General features: G+C 48.0%; 1 protein-coding gene and 1 pseudogene across 1 annotated transcript in view; both read left to right on the top strand.

Moving 5' to 3' along the window:
• CCDC40 (coiled-coil domain 40 molecular ruler complex subunit) overlaps nt 1–20,423 on the top strand; it is a 41,157-nt gene that overhangs the window by 15,198 nt on the left and 5,536 nt on the right. Inside the window, exons 8-14 of the mRNA XM_068977510.1 lie at nt 681–802; nt 12,448–12,691; nt 12,772–12,954; nt 17,078–17,323; nt 18,290–18,503; nt 18,921–19,090; nt 19,179–19,270. Of these exons, the coding sequence (XP_068833611.1) occupies nt 681–802; nt 12,448–12,691; nt 12,772–12,954; nt 17,078–17,323; nt 18,290–18,503; nt 18,921–19,090; nt 19,179–19,270 (1,271 nt within the window). The remainder of the gene's footprint in view (nt 1–680; nt 803–12,447; nt 12,692–12,771; nt 12,955–17,077; nt 17,324–18,289; nt 18,504–18,920; nt 19,091–19,178; nt 19,271–20,423) is intronic.
• Nucleotides 6,741–10,496, top strand: LOC138082764 (inorganic pyrophosphatase pseudogene; annotated as a pseudogene).

Genomic DNA, 20,423 nt, shown 5'->3' with positions numbered 1-20,423 from the left:
TGTCTCAGCAGTCATGGTATAATTAACTCACCACTTTATGCTCTATAATGGTAATGAATAGATGATTTATTAAAGCCCTGACGACAGGAGTAGGATTCCCAGTGCAATGCCTCCTTTCACATCCAGCTCTGCCCTCTTATCATCCCTGTGAGTGTTCGAGGCCGCTCTGACCTCCTCCAGTGTCTACCATGCACGTCCCGCAAGAGCAGAGGCTGATCGGACTCAGCATCTCCACTAAGATGCTCGTGGCCTAAAGAGGGCCTCCCCCGAGCCCTCATTCTGTGCCCCTTCCAAGAATCAGCATGAGGCCAAACTGCTAGGAGTGCAGTGATTCCCCTGGAATGACACATAAGGACATTCATGAGACCCAGCACTTGGGGTCAAGCTGAGTGTGCTGGGCCTACAGGCACCATCCTGTCTGATCTGATGGCCCCAGCATGTGGGTACTGTTACTGTTCCCATGTCACGGCTGGCGCTCAAGACTCAGGCAAGTGTTGGATGGGCCTTTTGAGCCATGTTTAATTTCACATGCGTCCTTCTGTTGCTGCATATAAAGCAAAGCTAGGGTCACGGAGGAGGAAGGTGATTTGGGAAGCTCGGGGCTCTCTGACGTCCTTTTGGGGGCTCTGAGCTTAATGACGTGAGACCAGCGTCCACGTAACCTCAACTCTCCATTGCAGGCCTGCACGGAAATAGAGGCCATCAACGTGGAGAAGAAGCACATCCTGCAGCAGTGGGCCACCAGCCTGGTGGGCATGAAACATCGCGACGAGGCTCACAGGACCATCCAGGAGGCGCTCAGGTACGGGCGGCCCTGCTGGTTGCCACAGAGGCGGGCCAGGCTTCTCGGGGCCACAGGCAGGGCCCTGGATGGAGCGGTGGGAGAACTCGTGACATGTGGGAACTCGGAGGCGGGTGCAAAGTGGACTCCATGCCCGCCTCCTCCCAGGCGAGCACGGAGCGCCCGTCCCCGGCTCTCCTGGGACAAAGGGGTGCACCTGCAGCCCTGCGGCCCCAATTTCCGTTCTTGAAACCCCCCCTTATTGTTCACCCAGATTTCAGTGTTTTTTAAATCCTTTCAAACTTTCCGTGGCACCGGGAGCTGCAAAGCTTTCATGCTCAGATTTCCTGGGAGGATTAAGGAGAAACAGTGAGAGAGAGAGGGAAAGAAAAAGGGGTATTTATCTTGGAGAGATAAAGGTGTCCCTTTGATTTGCAGTTTCACCACCTGTGTGCAGAAACTTCACCCTTCTTCTATTGTTCTGCCGAGGGCTGAGTTCCAACCGAAATCCTGCTTTAATCTCCCCGCAAAGGGAAGGAAGAGGCCCCGCCTGGCATTCCCCTCTCACTTCTAGCAAGGGCTGGACGTGCACCCTGGGTGGGGTGCTGGAGACTGGGGCTTCCACCATTGCCTTAGTTCCCCAAACCAGCAGGATGCTTGGGGCCCAAGTGTGGAAGCAGGTCCTGGAGGGAACGCATCATAGCTCAACTCAGCCCTCAGTGTGCAGCCTGGCAGTGAGCTGTGCCCAGGAGAGGCCTGCTGACCACAGGGAGGAGGGATTGGGCTGCTTTGCCAGTCCCATGGCATGGCCTCTGGTAGCCCAACAGCTAGGAGAGACGTTCCTTCTCAGTCTTGTGATTAAGAAAAACAAAAATGGAGGCATATACCTATGACTGTTTTTAAAACAAGCCACATTTATGTGGGTAATACCAGACTAAAAATACTCATTTCCTTCACGTCCCTGAATCGATGATAGAAAGACAAAGGGAGGCCTTCCCTGGTGGTCCGGTGGTCCAGTGGTTAAGGATCCGCCTGCCAGTGCGGGGGACACGGGTTCGATCTCTGCTCTGGGAAGACCCCACGTGCCTCAGGGCAGCTAAGCCCATGTACCACAACTATTTAGCGGGTGCTCTAGAGCCCATGAGCCACACCTACTGATGCCCGTGTGACCTAGAGCCCGTGTTCCGCAACAAGAGAAGCCACCCCAATGAGAAGGCCGTGCGCTGCAGCAAAGAGTAGTCCCCCGTCCCTGCAACTAGAGAAAACCCGCTCAGCAACAAAGTTCCAGCACAGCCAGAACTAAATGAATGAATGTTTAAAATCTGAAATAAGTAAATAAAATTTTTTAAAAAGAAAGCCAAAGGGAGAATCATAGAATTATCCAGGCAAAGTCTGGCTAAGAATCTGCCTTCCCTTTGAACACGCAGGTGAGGAACTGGGCTGTCTCGGGGCTGTGGGCTTGGGCTGACCCCTGCCCAGCCCCCACCGGGGCTGCTGGTCTACCTGTTCCCTCTATGTCTGTCGACTGAGTGCTGCCCCATGTTTGGTGAGCAGAGGCCTTGGCTAGTGAGCAGTTTTTGCCTCTTGCCCAACAGTGACCCTGAGTAAGGTCAAGGCTGAGAGTCTCATGGCCTATGGACTCCCCCACACAGGGACCTCCAGAGTTCAGGGGGACACACTGCGCTTAGCCCAGCACTCTGTGTCTCCAGGACTAACTGGATGTCCCTCTACAACCCTCCTCCTGACCTTGTCCCCTCCACTCCCCCCGGCTGTTCCTACCTGTCCTCTAAAGCATGGCTTGACGGTCACTCCGTTTCTTTTTTCTTGTTTTGAAATTCAGTATTTTGAATAGATAACACAGTGACTTGGTCTAAACTATCTGTAGACTCATATTCAGTGAGGTCAATAGGCCCGTGTCCTCCATGGTCTGCTTCCCCTTCCCACACACACACTCCTCCTGGTTTCCTGGGTCTCCATCCCTAGGTCATCCACGACAGCCAAAGAGACTGCACAAATTCGCCTCCTTCACTTTCCCTTTCGTGCCATGTTCTGTGCCTGCTCTTTTCATTCCGCTGCGTGTCCTGGAGATCTTCCCAAATCAAAACACACCGGCTGTTTGTTCCTTCTTTTCCTGCCAGACACCTTCTGATGGACTCAAGGTTATCCACATGCCTTTCCCATCACAACGTTGCTGCACAGAGTCACATCCAGGGCGATTGTAGTCTATACCATTCTGTATAATTATGTTCCCTGTCAAGCCGGGAAGTTCTGGATTCCAGGGTACGCACTCGGCAGGCTGGACAGGGATTCCCCAGGAGGGCTGAGACGATAACACCTCCCCCAGCAGTGTTCCAAAGCCCCCTCCCTGACAACTGAGCACATGTTTGACTGTGCTGATCTCATTGATGAGAAAAATGATATCATGTGTATATAACAGGTGCCCATCGAATGTTCATTTTAGCAACACACACCTCCCCTAACAACAAGTCACGGGGCACTAGTTCCGGCTCAGCTGGCCTTCCTGCAACCCCAGATACATCAGCCAAGGAGGAGGGAGGCCTCCTTTCAAATGTGTTGACCGCACAGGATGCTGTGAGAATTGTGACCTGTGATTGCAGCGCTGCATCCAGATAGGTGTGAAGGAGGGAATCTGAGACTAACCAAAGGCAGTTCAGTTCAGTTCAGTTCAGTTGCTCAGTCGTGTCCGACTCTTTCCAACCCCATGAATCGCAGCACACCAGGCCTCCCTGTCCATCACCATCTCCCAGAACTCACTCAGACTCACGTCCATCGAGTCAGTGATGCCATCCAGCCATCTCATCCTGGGTCGTCCCCTTCTCCTCCTGCCCCCAATCCCTACCAGCATCAGAGTCTTTTCCAATGAGTCAACTCTTCACATGAGGTGGCCAAAGTACTGGAGCTTCAGCTTTAGCATCATTCCTTCCAAAGAAATCCCAGGGTTGATCTCCCTCAGAATGGATTGGTTGGATCTCCTTGCAGTCCAGGGGACTCTCAAGAGTCTTCTCCAACACCACAGTTCAAATGCATCAATTCTTCAGCGCTCAGCCTTCTTCACAGTCCAACTCTCACATCCATGCATGACCACAGGAAAAACCATAGCCTTGACTAGACGGACCTTAGTCGGCAAAGTAATGTCTCTGCTTTTGAATATACTATCTAGGTTGGTCATAACTTTTCTTCCAAGGAGTAAGTGTCTTTTAATTTCATGGCTGCAGTCACCATATGCAGTGATTTTGGAGCCCAAAAAATAAAGTCTGACACTGTTTCTACTGTTTTCCCATCTATTTCCCATGAAGTGATAGGACCAGATGCCATGATCTTCGTTTTCTGAATGTTGAGCTTTAAGCCAACTTTTCCACTCTCCTCTTTCACTTTCATCAAGAGGCTCTTTAGCTCCTCTTCACTTTCTGCCATAAGGGTGGTGTCATCTGCATATCTGAGGTTATTGATATTTCTCTCGGCAATCTTGATTCCAGCTTGTGTTTCTTCCAGTCCAGCATTTCTCATGATGTACTCTGCATAGAAGTTAAATAAGCAGGGTGACAATATTCTGGAACTCTCTTGCTTTTTCGATGATCCAGCGGATGTTGGCAATTTGATCTCTGATTCCTCTGCCTTTTCTAAAACCAGCTTGAACATCAGGGAGATCACGGTTCACGTATTGCTGAAGTCTGGCTTGGAGAATTTTGAGCATTACTTTACTAGCATGTGAGATGAGTGCAATTGTGTGGTAGCTTGAGCATTCTTTGGCATTGCCTTTCTTTGGGACTGGAATGAAAACTGACCTTTTCCAGTCCTGTGGCCACTGCTGAGTTTTCCAAATTTGCTGGCATATTGAGTGCAGCACTTTCACAGCATCATCTTTCAGGATTTGAAACAGCTCAACTGGAATTCTATCACCTCCACTAGCTTTGTTCATAGTGATGCTTTCTAAGGCCCACTTGACTTCACTTTCCAAGATGTCTGGCTCTAGATTAGTGATCACATCATCATGATTATCTGGGTCATGAAGATCTTTTTTGTACAGTTCTTCCATGTATTCTTGTCACTTCTTCTTAATATCTTCTGCTTCTGTTAGGTCCAGACCATTTCTGTCCTTTATCGAGCCCATCTTTGCATGAAATGTTCCCTTGGTGTCTCTAATTTTCTTGAAGAGATCTCTAGTCTTTCCCATTCTGTTGTTTTCCTCTATTTCTTTGCACTGATCGCTGAAGAAGGCTTTCTTATCTCTTCCTGCTATTCTTTGGAACTCTGCATTCAAGGTGTTGCAAAAACAGAACATTGCATCGTTTGGGACTTCCAGGCCAGTTCAGCAGCTAAACTAAAGTACCAAATACCAGCTTGTAGCGTGTAGACCATTTTAGAAAATGAACAAAAATGGTGATTTCCTGGCTGATGGTCCAGACATTGGACATGAAGCTAGACACCTCCCTGCCCCTGACCCTCCTGGGAGCTGTCTGGGTGCTGAGGAAGTGCCTTAGCTGTGGGAGAAGAGAGGGAGGTCGAAGGTGGTATGGGACTTGGAGGCAGGGACTACCTCCTCAGCACCGGCTGGCCTCCATCAGGCCCAGGGTCTGGCAGTGGTGCCCCACCACTGCCAACGTCCCCCAAGCCCAGGGAGGCCTGTAGTTCTGGACACTCAGGACTGCCGTAGGCACAGAGAGCTGCTGGTTAACACAGGGCAGACACAGGGCACTGGCAAGGCCCTTGGGGATTGCCCTGTTGACACATCGTGTCACATCACCCCCTTCCCACTTGGGGAGGCCAAGTGGCCCTCGCTCCCTGGGACTCATGGGCATGTCGTGTTGATTGGGACCCAGCAGGTGACCTGAGATCAATGGGTCTCCGCTACAATAAGACGTGAAAGACAAGATTCCCACCGACTCTTTACCATTAGTGACAAAGTCCCATCAGGAGGGGTCCCAACCACAGAATCATGAGGAGGCTGCAGCAAACACTGGAAGTCACACCTGCAAAGCCCACTAGCCTAGTTAGGGAGTTTGGGGTCAACATGTACACACTGCCACATTTCAAGTGGCTAGCCACCAAGGTCCTACTGCATAGCATAGGGAACTCTGCTCAATGTTATGTGGCCGCCTGGATGGGAGGGGAGTTCAGGGGGAAATGGATATGTACATGTATGCATATGGCTGAGTCCCTTCGCTGCCCACCTGAAACTATCACAACATTGTTAATCGGCTGTACTCCAATACAAAATAAAAGTTACAAAAAAAAAAGCAAACCGGTTATTCCCATGTGAAACATCTCAGAACAAGCCAGAAAATTTAAAACTGTGCTCACCTGGGGTTAGGGAGGACACCCTGCCTAGAATTTACGCCCTCTCAGGGTCAAGGACACACACAGGTCCCCTTGTGCCTGGGTTTCTGCTTCTGCCATACTTTCCTACAGGAAACCCGGGGGCAGGCGGGGCTCAGCACCTCTGTCAGGTGTTAATCTGTCAGCTTCACCACCTTGAGCTCCTGCAGCGGGCTCCCTCTTAATCCTCAGATGGATTGGGTCAAGCTTCAGACATACTCTAGACTCCACAAGTTCTTTATGTTTTGGGTTTTTTTTTTTCTATTCATATCTGTTAATCAAGGACATTTTAATCTATTTTTATTGAAGTATAGTTGATTTACATACAATGTAGTAATTTCTGCTCTACAGCAAAGTGTTTCTGTTATACATATATATATTCTTTTTTAAATATTATTTTCCATTATGGTTTATTATAGGATATTGAATATAGTTTTCCTGTGCTATACATAAGGATTTGTTGTTTATCCATTCTCTCTATAAAAGCTTATATCTGCTGACCCCAACCTCCCACTTCATCTCCCCTCTGACCTCCCCTGCTCGGCAACTACTAGTCTGTTCTCTGTGAAGGACAGTTTTAAAGTGTGTCTTTTAAATTTTTTATTTATTTTACTTTTTGGCCATGCCGTGTGCCTTGTGGGATCTTCGTTCCCCCTCAGGGATTGAACCTGGGCACGGCGTGAAAGCACCGAATCCTAACCGCTGGGCCACCAGGGAATTCCCAAGTGTGTCTTTTTTAAGAATAATTTTTATTCAGGATAAGTGATCACATCCCAGGAAATTAGGAAAACAGAAATAAAGGTTTAAAATACCACCGTCTTTCTCCTTTTGTGACAATGACAGTTTATTAGCTAGCATTATATATAGTAGAGTGTATCTGTTGGAGAAGGCAATGGCACCCCACTCCAGTACTCTTACCTGGAAAACCCCATGGACGGAGGAGCCTGGTGGGCTGCAGTCCATGGGCTCACTAGGAGTTGGACACAACTGAGCGACTTCACTTTCACTTTTCACTTTCATGCATTGGAGAAGGAAATGGCAACCCACTCCAGTGTTCTTGCCTGGAGAATCCCAGGGACGGGGGAGCCTGGGGGGTTGCCGTCTATGGGGTCGCACAGAGTCGGACACGACTGAAGCGACTTAGCAGCAGCAGCAGCAGAGTGTATCTGTTAATCTCAAATTCCCAATGCATCCCTCCAACCCCTTTCCCCCTTGGTAACCCTGAGTTTGTTTTCTATGTCTGTGAGTCTATTTCTATTTTGTAAATAAGTTCATATGTATTATTTTTTTTTAGATTACACATTTAAGTGATACCGTGTATTTGTCTTTCTCTGACTTACTCCACTTAATATGATAATCTCTAGGTCCATCCATGCTGTTGCAAATGGCATTATTTCATTCTTTTTTATGGCTGAGTAATCACTTATATATACACCATATCTTCTTTATCCATTCATCTGTCAATGGACATGTAGATGGCTTTCGTGTATTGGCTATTGTAAATAGTGCTGCTATAAACACTGGGGTGCATATATCTTTTCAAATTAGAGCTTTCATCTTTTCCAGATACATGCCCAGGAGTGGGATTGCTGGATCACATGGTAACTTTATTTTTAGTTTTTTAAGGAACATCCACACTGTTCTCTGTAGAGGCTGCACCAATTTACATTCCTACCAACAGTGTAGGAGGATTCCTTTTTCTTCACACCCTCTCCAGCATTTATTGTTTGTGGTTTTTTGAAGTATTCATTTGTTTGGGCAAGTTGGGTCTTGGTTTCATCACGTGGGGTCTCTGCTGGTGGCACATGGCTCTCTAGTTGTGGCATGTGGGCTCCAGGAGCACGTGGGCCCAGTAGTTTGGGCACAAGGGCTTAGTTTCTCTGCGGCATGTGGGAATTTTAGTTCCCCAACCAGGGACTGAACCCACGTCTTCTGCATTGCAAGTCAGATTCTTAATCACTGGACCACCAGGGAAGTCCCAGTTATTCGCAGTTTTTGATTATGACCATTTTGACTGATGGGCTTCCCTCATAGCTCAGTTGGTAAAGAATCCACCTGCAATGCAGGAGACCCTATCAATTCCTGGATTGGGAAGATCCACTGGAGAAGGGATAAGGGATAGGCTACCCACTCCAGTATACTTGGGCTTCCCTGGTGGCTCAGCTGGTAAAGAAGCTGCCTACAATCCAGGAGACCTGGGTTTGATCCCTGGGTTGGGAAGATCCCCTGGAGAAGGGAAAGGCTACCCACTCCAGTATTCTGGCCTGGAGAATTCCATGGACTGTATAATCCATGGGGTTGCAAAGAGTCAGACACGACTGAGCAACTTTCACTTTCACTTTCACTTTGATTATGACCATTCTGAGTGGTGTGTGGTGATATCCATTGTAGTTTTGATTTGCATTTCTCTAATTATTAGCCATATTGAGCATCTTTGGCTATCTGTATACCTTCTTTGGAGAAATGTATGTTTAGATTTTCTGCGTATTTTTTGATTGGGTTGTTTGGTTTTTTGATATTGAGCTATTTGAACTGTTTGTATATATTGGAAGTTAATCCCTTGTCGGTCGTATCATTTGCAAATATTTCCTCCCAGTCTGTATGTTTTCTTTTTTTGTTTATGATTTCCTTCACTGTGAAAAAGCTTCTCCGTCCCATTTGTTTATTTTAACATTTTATTTTGATTCAGTCCCATTTGTTTATTTTTTCTTTTATTTTATGTTTTAAATGTGATGGCTCTTTATTGATGTGTGTATGCTTTCTGGTTGTGGAGAGTCGGGACTGCTCTCTAATCACAGTGTGTGGGCTTCTCATTGCAGTGGCTTCTCTTATTGTGGAGCACAGGCTCTAGACAGGCAGGCTTCTAGTTGCAGCTAGTGGGCTGCATAGCACAGGCGCAGCAGTTGTGGTGCATAGTCCCATGGCACGTGGGATCTTTCCAGGCCAGAGATCAAACTGGTGTCCCCTGCATTGCAAGGCAGATTCTCAACCACTGGACCACCAGGGACGTCCCCATTTGTTAATTTTTGCTTTTGTTTCCATTACTCTATGAGATGGATCAAAAAAAAATATTACTGCAATTTATGTTAAAGAGTATTCAGCCTATATTTTCCTCTAGGAGTTTTACAGTATCTGGCTTTATATTTAAGTCTTTAATTTATTTTGAGTGTATTTTTGTATATGGTGTTAGAGAATGTTCTAATTTCATTCTTTTGCAAGTAGCTGTCTGGTTTTCCCAGCACTTGTTATTGAAGAGACTGTCTGTTCTCCGTTGTATATTCTTGTCTCCTTTGTTTAGATTAATTGACCGTGTGTGGGGGTTTATTTCCAGACTCTATTCTGTTCCATTGATCTATGCATCTGCTGTGTGTGTGTGTGTGTGTGTGTGTGCCAGTACCATATTGTTTTGATCACTGTAGCTTCATAGTATAGTTGAAGTCAGGGAGTGTGATTTCTCCAGCTTGTTCTTCTTTCTCAAGATTGTTTTGGCTATTCAGAATATTTTGTGTTTTCATACAAATTTTAAAAGTTATTGTTCCGGGAGCGCACGGTGCCCTTCACCCTCGAGTACTGAGTCTTCCTCAAAAATGAAAAAGGACAATATATCTCTCCATTTCATGATATTCCAATTTATGCAGATAAGGAAGTGTTTCACATGGTTGTTGAAGTACCACGCTGGTCGAATGCAAAAATGGAGATTGCTACAAAGGACCCTTTAAACCCAATTAAACAAGATGTGAAGAAAGGAAAACTCCGTTATGTTGCAAATCTGTTCCCTTATAAAGGATATATCTGGAACTATGGTGCCATCCCTCAGACTTGGGAAGACCCAGGACACAATGACAAATACACTGGCTGTTGTGGTGACAATGACCTAATTGATGTTTGTGAAATTGGAAGCAAGGTGTGTGCACAAGGGGAAATTATCAGAGTGAAAGTTCTGGGCATTCTGGCGATGATTGACGAAGGGGAAACCGACTGGAAAGTCATTGCTATTAACGTGGAAGACCCTGATGCAGCCAATTATAATGATATTAATGATGTCAAGCAGCTGAAACCTGGCTACCTGGAAGCTACTGTGGATTGGTTTAGGAGGTACAAGGTTCCAGATGGAAAACCTGAGAATGAGTTTGCTTTCAATGCAGAATTTAAAGATAAGAACTTTGCAACTGACATTATTGAAAGCACTCATGACTATTGGAGAACATTAGTGACTAAGAAAATTGATGGGAAAGGAATCAGCTGCATGAACACCACGGTGTCTGAGAGCCCCTTCCAGTGTGATCCTGATGCTGCCAAAGCCATTGTGGATGCTTTACCACCACCATGTGAATCTGCCTGCACAATACCAACAGATGTGGATAAGTGGAAAAGCTAAGGAAATTTCTCTGGAGTACAAGCTGATATTGCTGCATCCTACTTGTCAGAAAGTGTTAGATGTGAACGTAGTAGCTTTTCCAAGCTTTAAACTTATAGAACTAATTAGTCAGATTCTGCTGTCACCAATCCAATATATTCATACATGATCCATCTAAGAGCATTTATCATGTCAACTAAGGTAACTTTTAGTTCCTGCTTAAATATGAAGGCAGTTGTAGTTTGGAGGTCATCTGTGACCGAGTATGCAAGATAAGTACATATTGGATGTATATGTTTGCCATGGGTTAGGAAATAAAAATTATTTTGTTTCAACTTGAAAAAAAAAAAAGTTATTGTTCCAGTTCTGTGAAAAATGCCACTGGTGATTTGTTAGGGATTACACTGAATGTGTAGATTGCCTTGGGTAGTATGGTCATCTTAACAATACTGATTCTTCCAACCCAGGAATACAATATATCTTTCCATCTATTTGTGTCATCTTCAGTTTCTTTCATCAGTATCTTTTAGTTTTCAGAGTGCGGGTTTTTTTATTTTTTTAATGTGTAATGATGACAGACTTTATTTTGGGGGGGCTCCAAAATCACTGCAGATGGTGACTACAGCCATGAAATTAAAAGACGCTTACTCCTTGGAAGAAAAGTTATGACCAACCTAGATGGCATGTTAAAAAGCAGAGATATTACCTTGCCAACAAAGGCCCGTCTAGTCAAGGCTATGGTTTTTCCAGTAGTCATGTATGGATGTGAGAGTTGGACTATAAAGAAAGCTGAGTGCCAAAGAATTGATGCTTTTGAACTGTGGTGTTGGAGAAGACTCTTGAGAGTCCCTTGGACTGCAAGGAGATCCAACCAGTCCATCCTAAAGGAAATTAGTCCTGAATATTCATTGGAAGGACTGATGTTGAAGCTGAAACTCCAATACTTTGGCCACCTGATGCAAAGAACTGACTCACTGGAAAAGACCCTGATGCTGGGAAAGATTGAAGGCAGGAGGAGATGGGGATGACAGAGATGGTTGGATGGCATCACCAATGCAATGGACATGAGTTTGAGCAGGCTCCAGGAGTTGGTGATGGACAGGGAGGTCTGGTGTGCTGCAGTCCATGGGGTCACAAAGAGTCGGACACAACTGAGTGACTGAACTGACTGACTAATGATGTTTACTGCTACATTGATGAGATGAGAAAAAAAAAAACAAAACTGGATAAAGCCTAATTGTATGCCAATGAGGTATTTAAAGTTCTATTTGGTCATTGAAAAGAATTAAGGGAAAAAATGTCTCACACACAAAAATTCAAATTCCATTATCCAGAATCTGCAGTTTTTAACTTGACTTTACTTATGGGCATGTCCATGGCCAGTATGCTGAGAGAATTTGAAGAGACAGCCACCTGTGTTCCTCCCAGCCACACCATTTACTCAAATGCCCTGAGCTTCATGTTCAAGAGTACCAAACTGAGATAGCAGCATTTTCTTTCCAAGATTATGATCACAACTAAAGGAGATGGGCTGGCAGTGACCACTCCTCACAACCAAGCACAAGCCAACAGTTTCCTGTCCTTCCTCCTCCTATCATCACAATATTAGAAGAGTTTTAGACTAGGGCTTGAGAAGGGTAATAGTTTCAGCACATTAGAAAATAGTAGTCAAGATTCAACCACTGTTGGGACTTCCCTGATGGTTCAGTGGTTAGGAGTCCATGCTTCCACTGCAGGAGGCATGGGTTTGATCTCTTGTTGGGGAATTAAGATCCTACATGTTGTGTAGTGTGGCTAAAAAAATAAATAATATTTGAAAGCAGTGCAAAGGTTTTTTTTTAATATTCGACTAATACTAATAGAGTTGGTTTCCTAATTTCTTTCTCTTCACTCTGTGAGCTTCCTCCCAGTAGGATACCACCATACACATTGGTGTTCTGATGTCCTGGCTTTGCTCTTTCAATTTTGGCAGTGAATGCCAGCATCAAGTCAAGTCCATGGATGGTGAGCTTGAAGCCTATAAGAAATCCATCATGAAGGAGGAAGAAAAGAATGAGAAGCTGGCCAGCATCCTGAACCGGGCAGAGACAGAAGCCAACCTGATGCAGAAACTGACTTCACAGTGCCTGACTAAGGAGGAGGCCCTGCAGAATGAGTTTAACACCTACAGGCTCACCCTGCTGGACACAGAGGATGCACTGGGCAAGGCCCATGTGGTACAGTCATGTCCCCCACCAGCAGGGCAAGCCTCCCCACTCTGCTGCATGGTATCCACCCTCTGACTCTTCCTTTCTAGGAATACATGACAACTATGGGAGAACTGCAGACCCTCCACCAGGCCATCCAGCACGAGCTGGAGCTGAGGAGGAAGATGGATGCCTCCATCACGGAGAAGCTGCAGGAGCACATGACCTCCAACAAGATGACCAAATATTTCCACCAGCTCATCCTGAAGCTCCAGAAGGAAAAGACCAACCTGGTATGCCAGCTGCACACACCTGGGCCACAACGGGTGGATGCTTTCATGGTGCTCAAACATTGGGCAGCTCTAGTGGGGACAGACCACAGTGGAAGGGCACTGAGCATGTCCATTCACCTTTCATTTTTGTCTAGTTGTAAAAGTAATGCATTTTTATTGTGGAAAACCTGGAAATATAAAAAGGCATAAGAAGAAACTAAGACAGCTGCAATCCCACCATCCACAGATAATCTCTTCTGAAACTCGGGTGTATTTCCTTCTGGAAATTTTTCTAAACACACATGGTCATACTCATACACATAAAGACACACAGAAACACACATTCACATACACATCCCCACATGCACACATGAGCAAACATAAGCACACAGATTCACACACACACACACACACACACATTTGTTTAACCTGTTCACATACATGAACAGACATGTGAAGATACATATGCACACACAACCTAAGAGGACATAGAACTCTTCCTATATATCAGTCTTTAAACCACTCTAATCCATTTTCATTAATTTTACTGAAACACAACACAGAGTGAAAAGTGCACAAACAACAAGTGTAGGAGCCCATTAATTTTTCACTGTGTGTGTAGTGCTTTATTTTACATTATTGGTCATATTTAACATAACATTTTCCATAAATGTTATTAGAAAAAGTGCCTGTTGGTTTATGCATCGCATTTTATCCTTCAAATATACATGTTTTCTTTAATAATTCTCTCTTTGGACACTTAAAGTTGTTTCTATGTTTTAAACTTTAGAAATAACTCAGCACTGAACATACCTGTTCACACATCTTTGTCCACATGTCTAAGGATAAATTACTGCAGCAGAGACCCTGGTCAAATTGGTAGGAGCATTTACAATGAGTCATGGAGTAGCCTGACCCTCTGCTTTCCCAGAATGTGCCTGAGGGTCCTGAGTGTGACTGGCCCTTCTGGACTGAGGACCCAATCCTTATCCCTGGAAAGAGCTCTCTTTTGCTCCCCCAGGGTCTTTCCTTTCTCTGAGCAGGGGTCCCTATGTCCTGAAAAAAGCAATTTGCTACTTAGGTTGTTTCTTCTTTGGCTCTTCCTGTGTGACCCCCTGCCTCAGGGTGCTGTCTACGTGGCTTGCTAGAACTCTGAGGCACCTCATGCCTCCCAGATACCTGGGAGGAGACAAGCTGGCTCCTGGCTTGCTTGTGCCCAGGAACTGAGGAGAGGGGGCTGGAGCCAAGACTGTGCATGCCTGGGTCTCCTTGAGATGTCCTGGTTGATGCTAGTGGAGTCCTACCAGTTCTTATTCCAGGAAGTGGGGGCAAGACTACCTGCTGGGAGCAAAACAATGGGGCCCAAGTGTGCACTGGAAAAGTTATGCAGTGTGGTGAGTGTGAAATAAACTTGCCCGGCCCTGATGCAACATCACAGAGGCTGATCCCCAGGCTCCCTGGTGTCCCCCTTTCCCAGTCACCCATGTGGGCAACACATGTGCTAACACTCATGTCCACAGGTGGGCAGTAAAGTCCTCGGTCAGCATTTGTTGGAACACTTGGCGGGTGATAGGTGTACTACCACCTATGTCCACAGGACAGCAGTAAGGAGTACTGGACCAGCATGTGGTGCAAAAATTCATGGTCAGTAGGTGTACTACCACCCATGTCCACGGGAGGACAGTAAAGGGTCCTGGGCCAGCATTTGTTGGAGCACTTGGTGGGCAGTAGGTGTACTACCACCATGTCCACAGAAGGGCAGTAAAGAGTCCCAGGCCAGCATTTGTGCACTTGGTGGGATACAGGTGTACTACCACCCATGTCCACATGAGGGCAGTAAAGAGTCCTGGGCTAGCATTTATTGCAAAAATTCGTGGGGTAGGAGTATTACCACCCATGTCCACAGGAGGGCGGTAAAGAGACTTGGACCAGCATTTATTGCAAAAATTCATGGTCAGCAGGTGTACTGCTACCCATGTCCACAGGAGGGCAATAAAGAGTCCTGGACCAGCATTTATTACAAAAATGCGTGGGCAAAAGGTGCACTACCACCCATGTTCACAGGAGGGCAATAAAGTCCTGGGCTAGCATTTGTTGGAACAGCTGGTGTGTGGCAGGTGTACTACCACCCGTGTCCATAGGAAGGCAGTAAAGAGTTCTGGGCCAGCATTTGTTGGAACACTTGGTGGGTGGCTGATGTACTACCATCTGTGTCCACACGAGGGCAGTAAAGTCCTGGGCCAACATTTGTTGGAACAGTTGGTGGGTGGCAGGTGTACTACCACCCATGTCCACAGGATGGCAGTAAAGAGTCCTGAACCAGTATGTGTTGGAGCGCTTTGTGGGCAGTAGGTGTACTACTATTCGTGTCCACATGAGGGCAATAAAGAGTCCTGTGCCAGCATTTATTGCAATAGCCAATGGCAAATCCAGCTCTTGAAAGGAGGCACTTCTCCAACTGCTCAATACCCCTGTGGCCTGGTGGCAAACAGGATATCTGGGACAGGGAGCAGAAGTTGTAGAGGGACAGAATCATCCAGAGCTGTGTTCAGAGGGATTGCAGGCATGGGTGAACCATGGGGTCTACACAATTAATAAAGGAGCAGTACCGATGTCCCAGGAGGAGGCCAGGGTGGTCTCAACATGGGGGACAAACAGCCTGAGGAGGCTGAGGGGAGGTCAGGGTGCTCTGGTTGGCCTCTTTGGTGGCTGAAAGGAGACTTAGGAACTGAAGCCCTTCCAGTATGGTGAGGAAGCATGGTCCCTGTGAAGACCTGGCAACCTTGGATAATCTTGGCAAAGAAAGGGATGGGTGGATAACCAGAGCTCAGAGGAGCCAAAGGGGCCAAGTTGTGACCATAGGGAGCTGGGTGCCTTGAGATGCTGGCAAGATCTGACTTTAAACCTAGGGATGTCCTGGAAAGCCAGGCATGATAGTTGGTCAGAGAGTGGGTGTTTGACAAAGCCAGCTGGGGTCACGTGGGGGAAGAGAAGAGATGACTGGAGCATGGGCAGGAGTTGGTGGGAGCCGCAGGCTGATAGAGAGCTGAGGATTTGCATGGGCAGGAGCCGCTGGGCAGCCAACAGTGAGAGGCTGGCTGGCAAGGTCAAGGCATAGCCACAGTCCAGGGAAAAGGGCCCTGATACCAAAGTGAGCCTGAGCTGCCTCCCTCCCTAATTCTCACAAGTGTCCTTACAATCAACTCTCCACTGTAGGAAAGAATGGAGCAAATCTGTCTTCTGAAACCTGCAGAGGAGGTAGGGTGGGCTGGCTCAGCCTTCAGGACAGAGGGCAGGTCCAAGGAGCCCTGGGCAGCTCTGCCCTGGGCTGAAGCTCCCAACCCCAAAACCATGCTTGGCAAGAGTTCCAGGATCACAAGCCTCTGGCCAGGTGGTAAATGACACCCCACAGTACAATCTTTTCTCTCCAGGACGGTGTCCAATTTTTTAGTGAAATGCAAAGGACATTTGTCCCATAAAATAGAAGTTAGAAGCTGGCATTTGTCATAGCATTATTTCGAGTAGGAATGTTGATGACAGACGACAAGCTCAAAGAGGGCAGGCATGCTGGGTTTCTTCACCAAAAGCACATGAGCTGTCGACAGCAGGGCCCCTGTACTTGTGGAACAGATGACATTCCCAGGGACAGCTGTGACTTGCTTCCCAATCTCTGTTACAAATATGACTATTATACAACCATTAAAAGTGACATGACATGTGTCAAATTGAAACGTGGCTTTCAAAGCTATATGTACAGTGTGACCCTGTTTTTGTTTGGGCAGGGAGGAGGAGGGTTTATATACAAAGTCAAGAAGGCAGGATAGATTCTAAATAGTGATGCTGGATAACTATGTGGCAGGCTTACGGGTGATCATCTGTATTTTTACATTTCCCCATTTCAATGTATTTTACTGTTTGATAAGAAGAGATAATATCAGCTTTCTTTTTTTGTGAGGAATCATTAGGGTCAAACAAGTAAGTCCTTTGACAGGTCATAAGGTGGAGAAAAAATCAACATCCTCCTCTGTTTTAGAATTTCTCCAGATGAATATCCAGATCAAGGAAAACAAGAAGCCAACCAGCTCATGTGGAGCCTCTCAGAAAGAGGGAAAAAGTTCAGACTTGTTCCTTTCTGCTTATTCAGGTGACACATCTTTCCAAAATTGATGGCGACATTGCTCAGGCCACCCTGGACGTCACGAACACCAACTGCAGGCTGGACATGCATCAGAAGACGCTGGCTGAGCTGGACAAGGAAGTGAAAAAAGTCAGTGACCTCATCACCAACAGTGAAAATGAAATTTCCAGGCGCACGATCCTGATTGAAAGAAAGCAAGGCCTCATCAACTTCTTCAACAAGCAGCTGGAGCAGATGGTTTCTGAACTTGGGGTAGGACCCTGGGACCAGGAGAGGCCACTCGGGTTGATATCTGTGCCTGGCCATTTCCGAAACTGCTTATGTTCAGGAACGGACTCATGTAGGACACAGGCGTTCCCACCCTACCCCTCTTATGGGTGAAATGTACATGTCTGTGTAGAATGCTGACTCAGGGGCTGTCTGCAGACCTTCTCTGTGGAGCCACATAGTCAATATTTCAGGTGTTATGGACCATACGGTCTCTGTTGCAACCCCTCACCCTAGCGGTTACAAGGAGGAGCCACAGGCAGTAGGTAAACAGACGAGTGCGCCCATGTGCAATGAAACCTTACTTATGGCCCCTGAAGTCTGGATTCAGTATAACTTCCGCCTGGCACGAAATTGTCTTCTTTTGATATTTTGTGTGTCCCATGGACTATGTGAAGACAGGCAGCGGGCAGGATCTCACTCACCGCTGCTCTTAGTGGTCTGATGGGTTTGAGGTTTGAAGTTCTACAGGTTATCCAGTGTCCCTGACCTGAGGACCCCACAACAGCCTCAAATCCCAAAGCAGCAGGGGCAGTCGGTGGGCACGCTCTTAGGTAGACCCCAACCAGAGCGTGGTCTCAGAGCTGCAACCCGAATGGATTCCAAGGGGGTAAAGACCCTAACCTATGACAGTCTGTTGTGAAAAGACTATTTGCAAAGCCCTTTTGGGAAACAGAGGCCCCACAAGACTGGGGCAGGGTGGGGCCAGGCCAGTGGAGGAAGGGAAGGGGGTGGCAGACTGGCAAATCACCAAAACAGAATCTCCCACAGCAGGTCACACGATATGGCCTGGGACTGCGGAAGAGGGGACACAACGACAGGGCCCCTAGGCCCTCTGAGTAAAGACCCCCCCCACTCCGCATACAGAGGCATGGTCTCAGGTGTCCCCGCCCTCTGCAGCCCGCCTGAGTTTAGGGACTCAGCCTGCTTTCTGGTGAACATCACTTTCAGGGGGAAGAAGTGGGGCCCCTGGAGCTGGAGATCAAGAGGCTGACCAAGCTGATCGAGGAAAACAACACCAGCGTGACACAGGCCCAGGTGACCTGGCTGCGGCTGCAGCAGGAGATGGTGAAGGTCACGCAGGAGCGCGAGGAGCACCTGATCTCCCTGAACATGTCCAAGAAGGAGATCCACATCCTGGAGCAGAAGAAAATACGGATAGAAAGTGAGCTCCCCTGCCCAGCCCCTCCACAGCACCTGCTGAGGCTTTCTGGGGCCACCTGGTCCCACCGGGTCAGCCGGGCCGGCAGCCCCACAGGAAGTGCTGCCGGTGTCCTGGGCCCACTCTGCCTGGACACATCGTGCCTGTTTCTTCCCAGAGGTCCTGCCGCCTTCTTGTCCGCCCCTCGGGGCTCCCAAACCTGCTTGTGCGAGGTCGGGGTCGTTGCTTTCCACCCCCTACCCCAGAGCTTGCTGGCCTTTCCTGGGGACTCGGTGTCTGAGCGGCAACCACGTCCCCTTCTGCCTCCGCCGTCTGGGTGGGGATGCCCGAGGGTCAGCGGGGAGGGAGGGCGCCGTGGGCACAGACCCCCGATCACAACCCCCAGGGGCCACTCCCCACCCCCGGCCACCCTCCCCACAGACAAGATCAACCAGGAGAAGAAGGAGCAGAAGCAGATCGAGCGCCACATGAAGGACCTGGACAACGATCTGAAGAAGCTCAACTTGCTGAGGAACCAGAACCGGTGCAGCTCCGAGGAGCTACAGCAGGACAACCTGGCCACGCAGGGCGAGTTCGTGCGCTCGCTCAAGGTGCGCTCCGGGCTCAGAGCGGATGGGCGGGGCAAGCAGGTGCGCGCAGCCCTCGGCCCCGCCCACCGCCCCTGTCCTCCCCGCGCAGGCCGCAGAGCGGGAGACCATCGAGCTGCAGGAGAAGCTGAATCAGCTGAGCGAGGAGAAGGCAGCCGTGCTCAACAGCCTGGTGGAGGCGGAGTGAGTGCCCAGGCGCCGCTCCGGAGAGTCGCTGCCCACGGTTCACGGAAACCAGTTGCGGGGGGGGGGGGGGGGCCGGGGGAGGCACGGCCCTGGAACCTGAGCGCGATCCCTGGGAACAGCGGAGTTCTGTGCCTCCGGGCAGCCCTTCTGCAAAGCCATGATGGCGATCACTGGAAGTGGAGTAGCTTCCCTCAGGACAGACTTTTTAAAACCTGTGTGATCTTTCTGGTGCCTGATTATGAGAGTAACCCAGACCCAACGGTAAGCATTGTAAACCATAGCAATGAGTGCAGAGTAGAAAGGAGAATCACGCCTAATCCAGCCCTCTTCCTTTACCATTTTCTCTGTGGGTTTCTTTCCCTCTTTTTTTTTGTTTTAAACCATAGTGCGATTTTCTCTGTCTGCCTTTGAAGCAGCCTTTATTATATTTTTCTGTGGATGTCTTCCCCCTCGGGGTGCACGGGTCTGCGTTCCGAGCTGGAAGGACCCCTGAGCTGCCCTTTGTGCACCCTAATTGGCGTCATGTGCTTTCCAAGGCGCTGAGCGGCAAAGGGACCATCCGTTCCCTGCGTTTTGACAGAGTCAACACATAACACTACCTGGAACTTTTTCAGGGGATCTTAGTGCCTCCAGGCTGCTATAACTCAACACCACAGGCTGGGGCTTTATAAACAACAGGAATTTGTTGCTCATAGTTCTTGAGGCCTGAAGTCCGAGATCAGGGTACTTGTGAGGTCGGGTGAGGGCTCTCTTCTGGGTTGCAGACTCCTCACTGTGTCCTCCCAGGGTGGCAAGAGAAGGGGAGCTTTCTGGGGTCTCTTTTATGAGCGCACTAATCCCATTCATGGGGACTCTACCCTCACGACCTCATCACCCGTGCCCCCACCAAAGACCCAGCATGAGGATTCCAACATGTTGATTTGCGAGGTGGGGACACAAACATTCAGACAACAGGGGTGGGGGGAATATGTCTTTGCTAACATTTTAATAGTTTTCAGGCTCTTGGTCTATTTAGGCTTTTGACTTCTCCTTATGTCAACTTCTGTCACTTATATTTGACTTACTCAGCTTCTCCTAAAGCTACATATCTGCCTTCTCCCTTGTCCCCCCTCTCTCTAGGTGAGGATGGCAGGCCTTGGGGCTGAGTTTA

This window comes from Capricornis sumatraensis, chromosome 8, assembly GCF_032405125.1.
Source record: "Capricornis sumatraensis isolate serow.1 chromosome 8, serow.2, whole genome shotgun sequence".
Taxonomy (NCBI): domain Eukaryota; kingdom Metazoa; phylum Chordata; class Mammalia; order Artiodactyla; family Bovidae; genus Capricornis; species Capricornis sumatraensis.
This window is presented reverse-complemented; position numbering and strand designations above follow the sequence as displayed.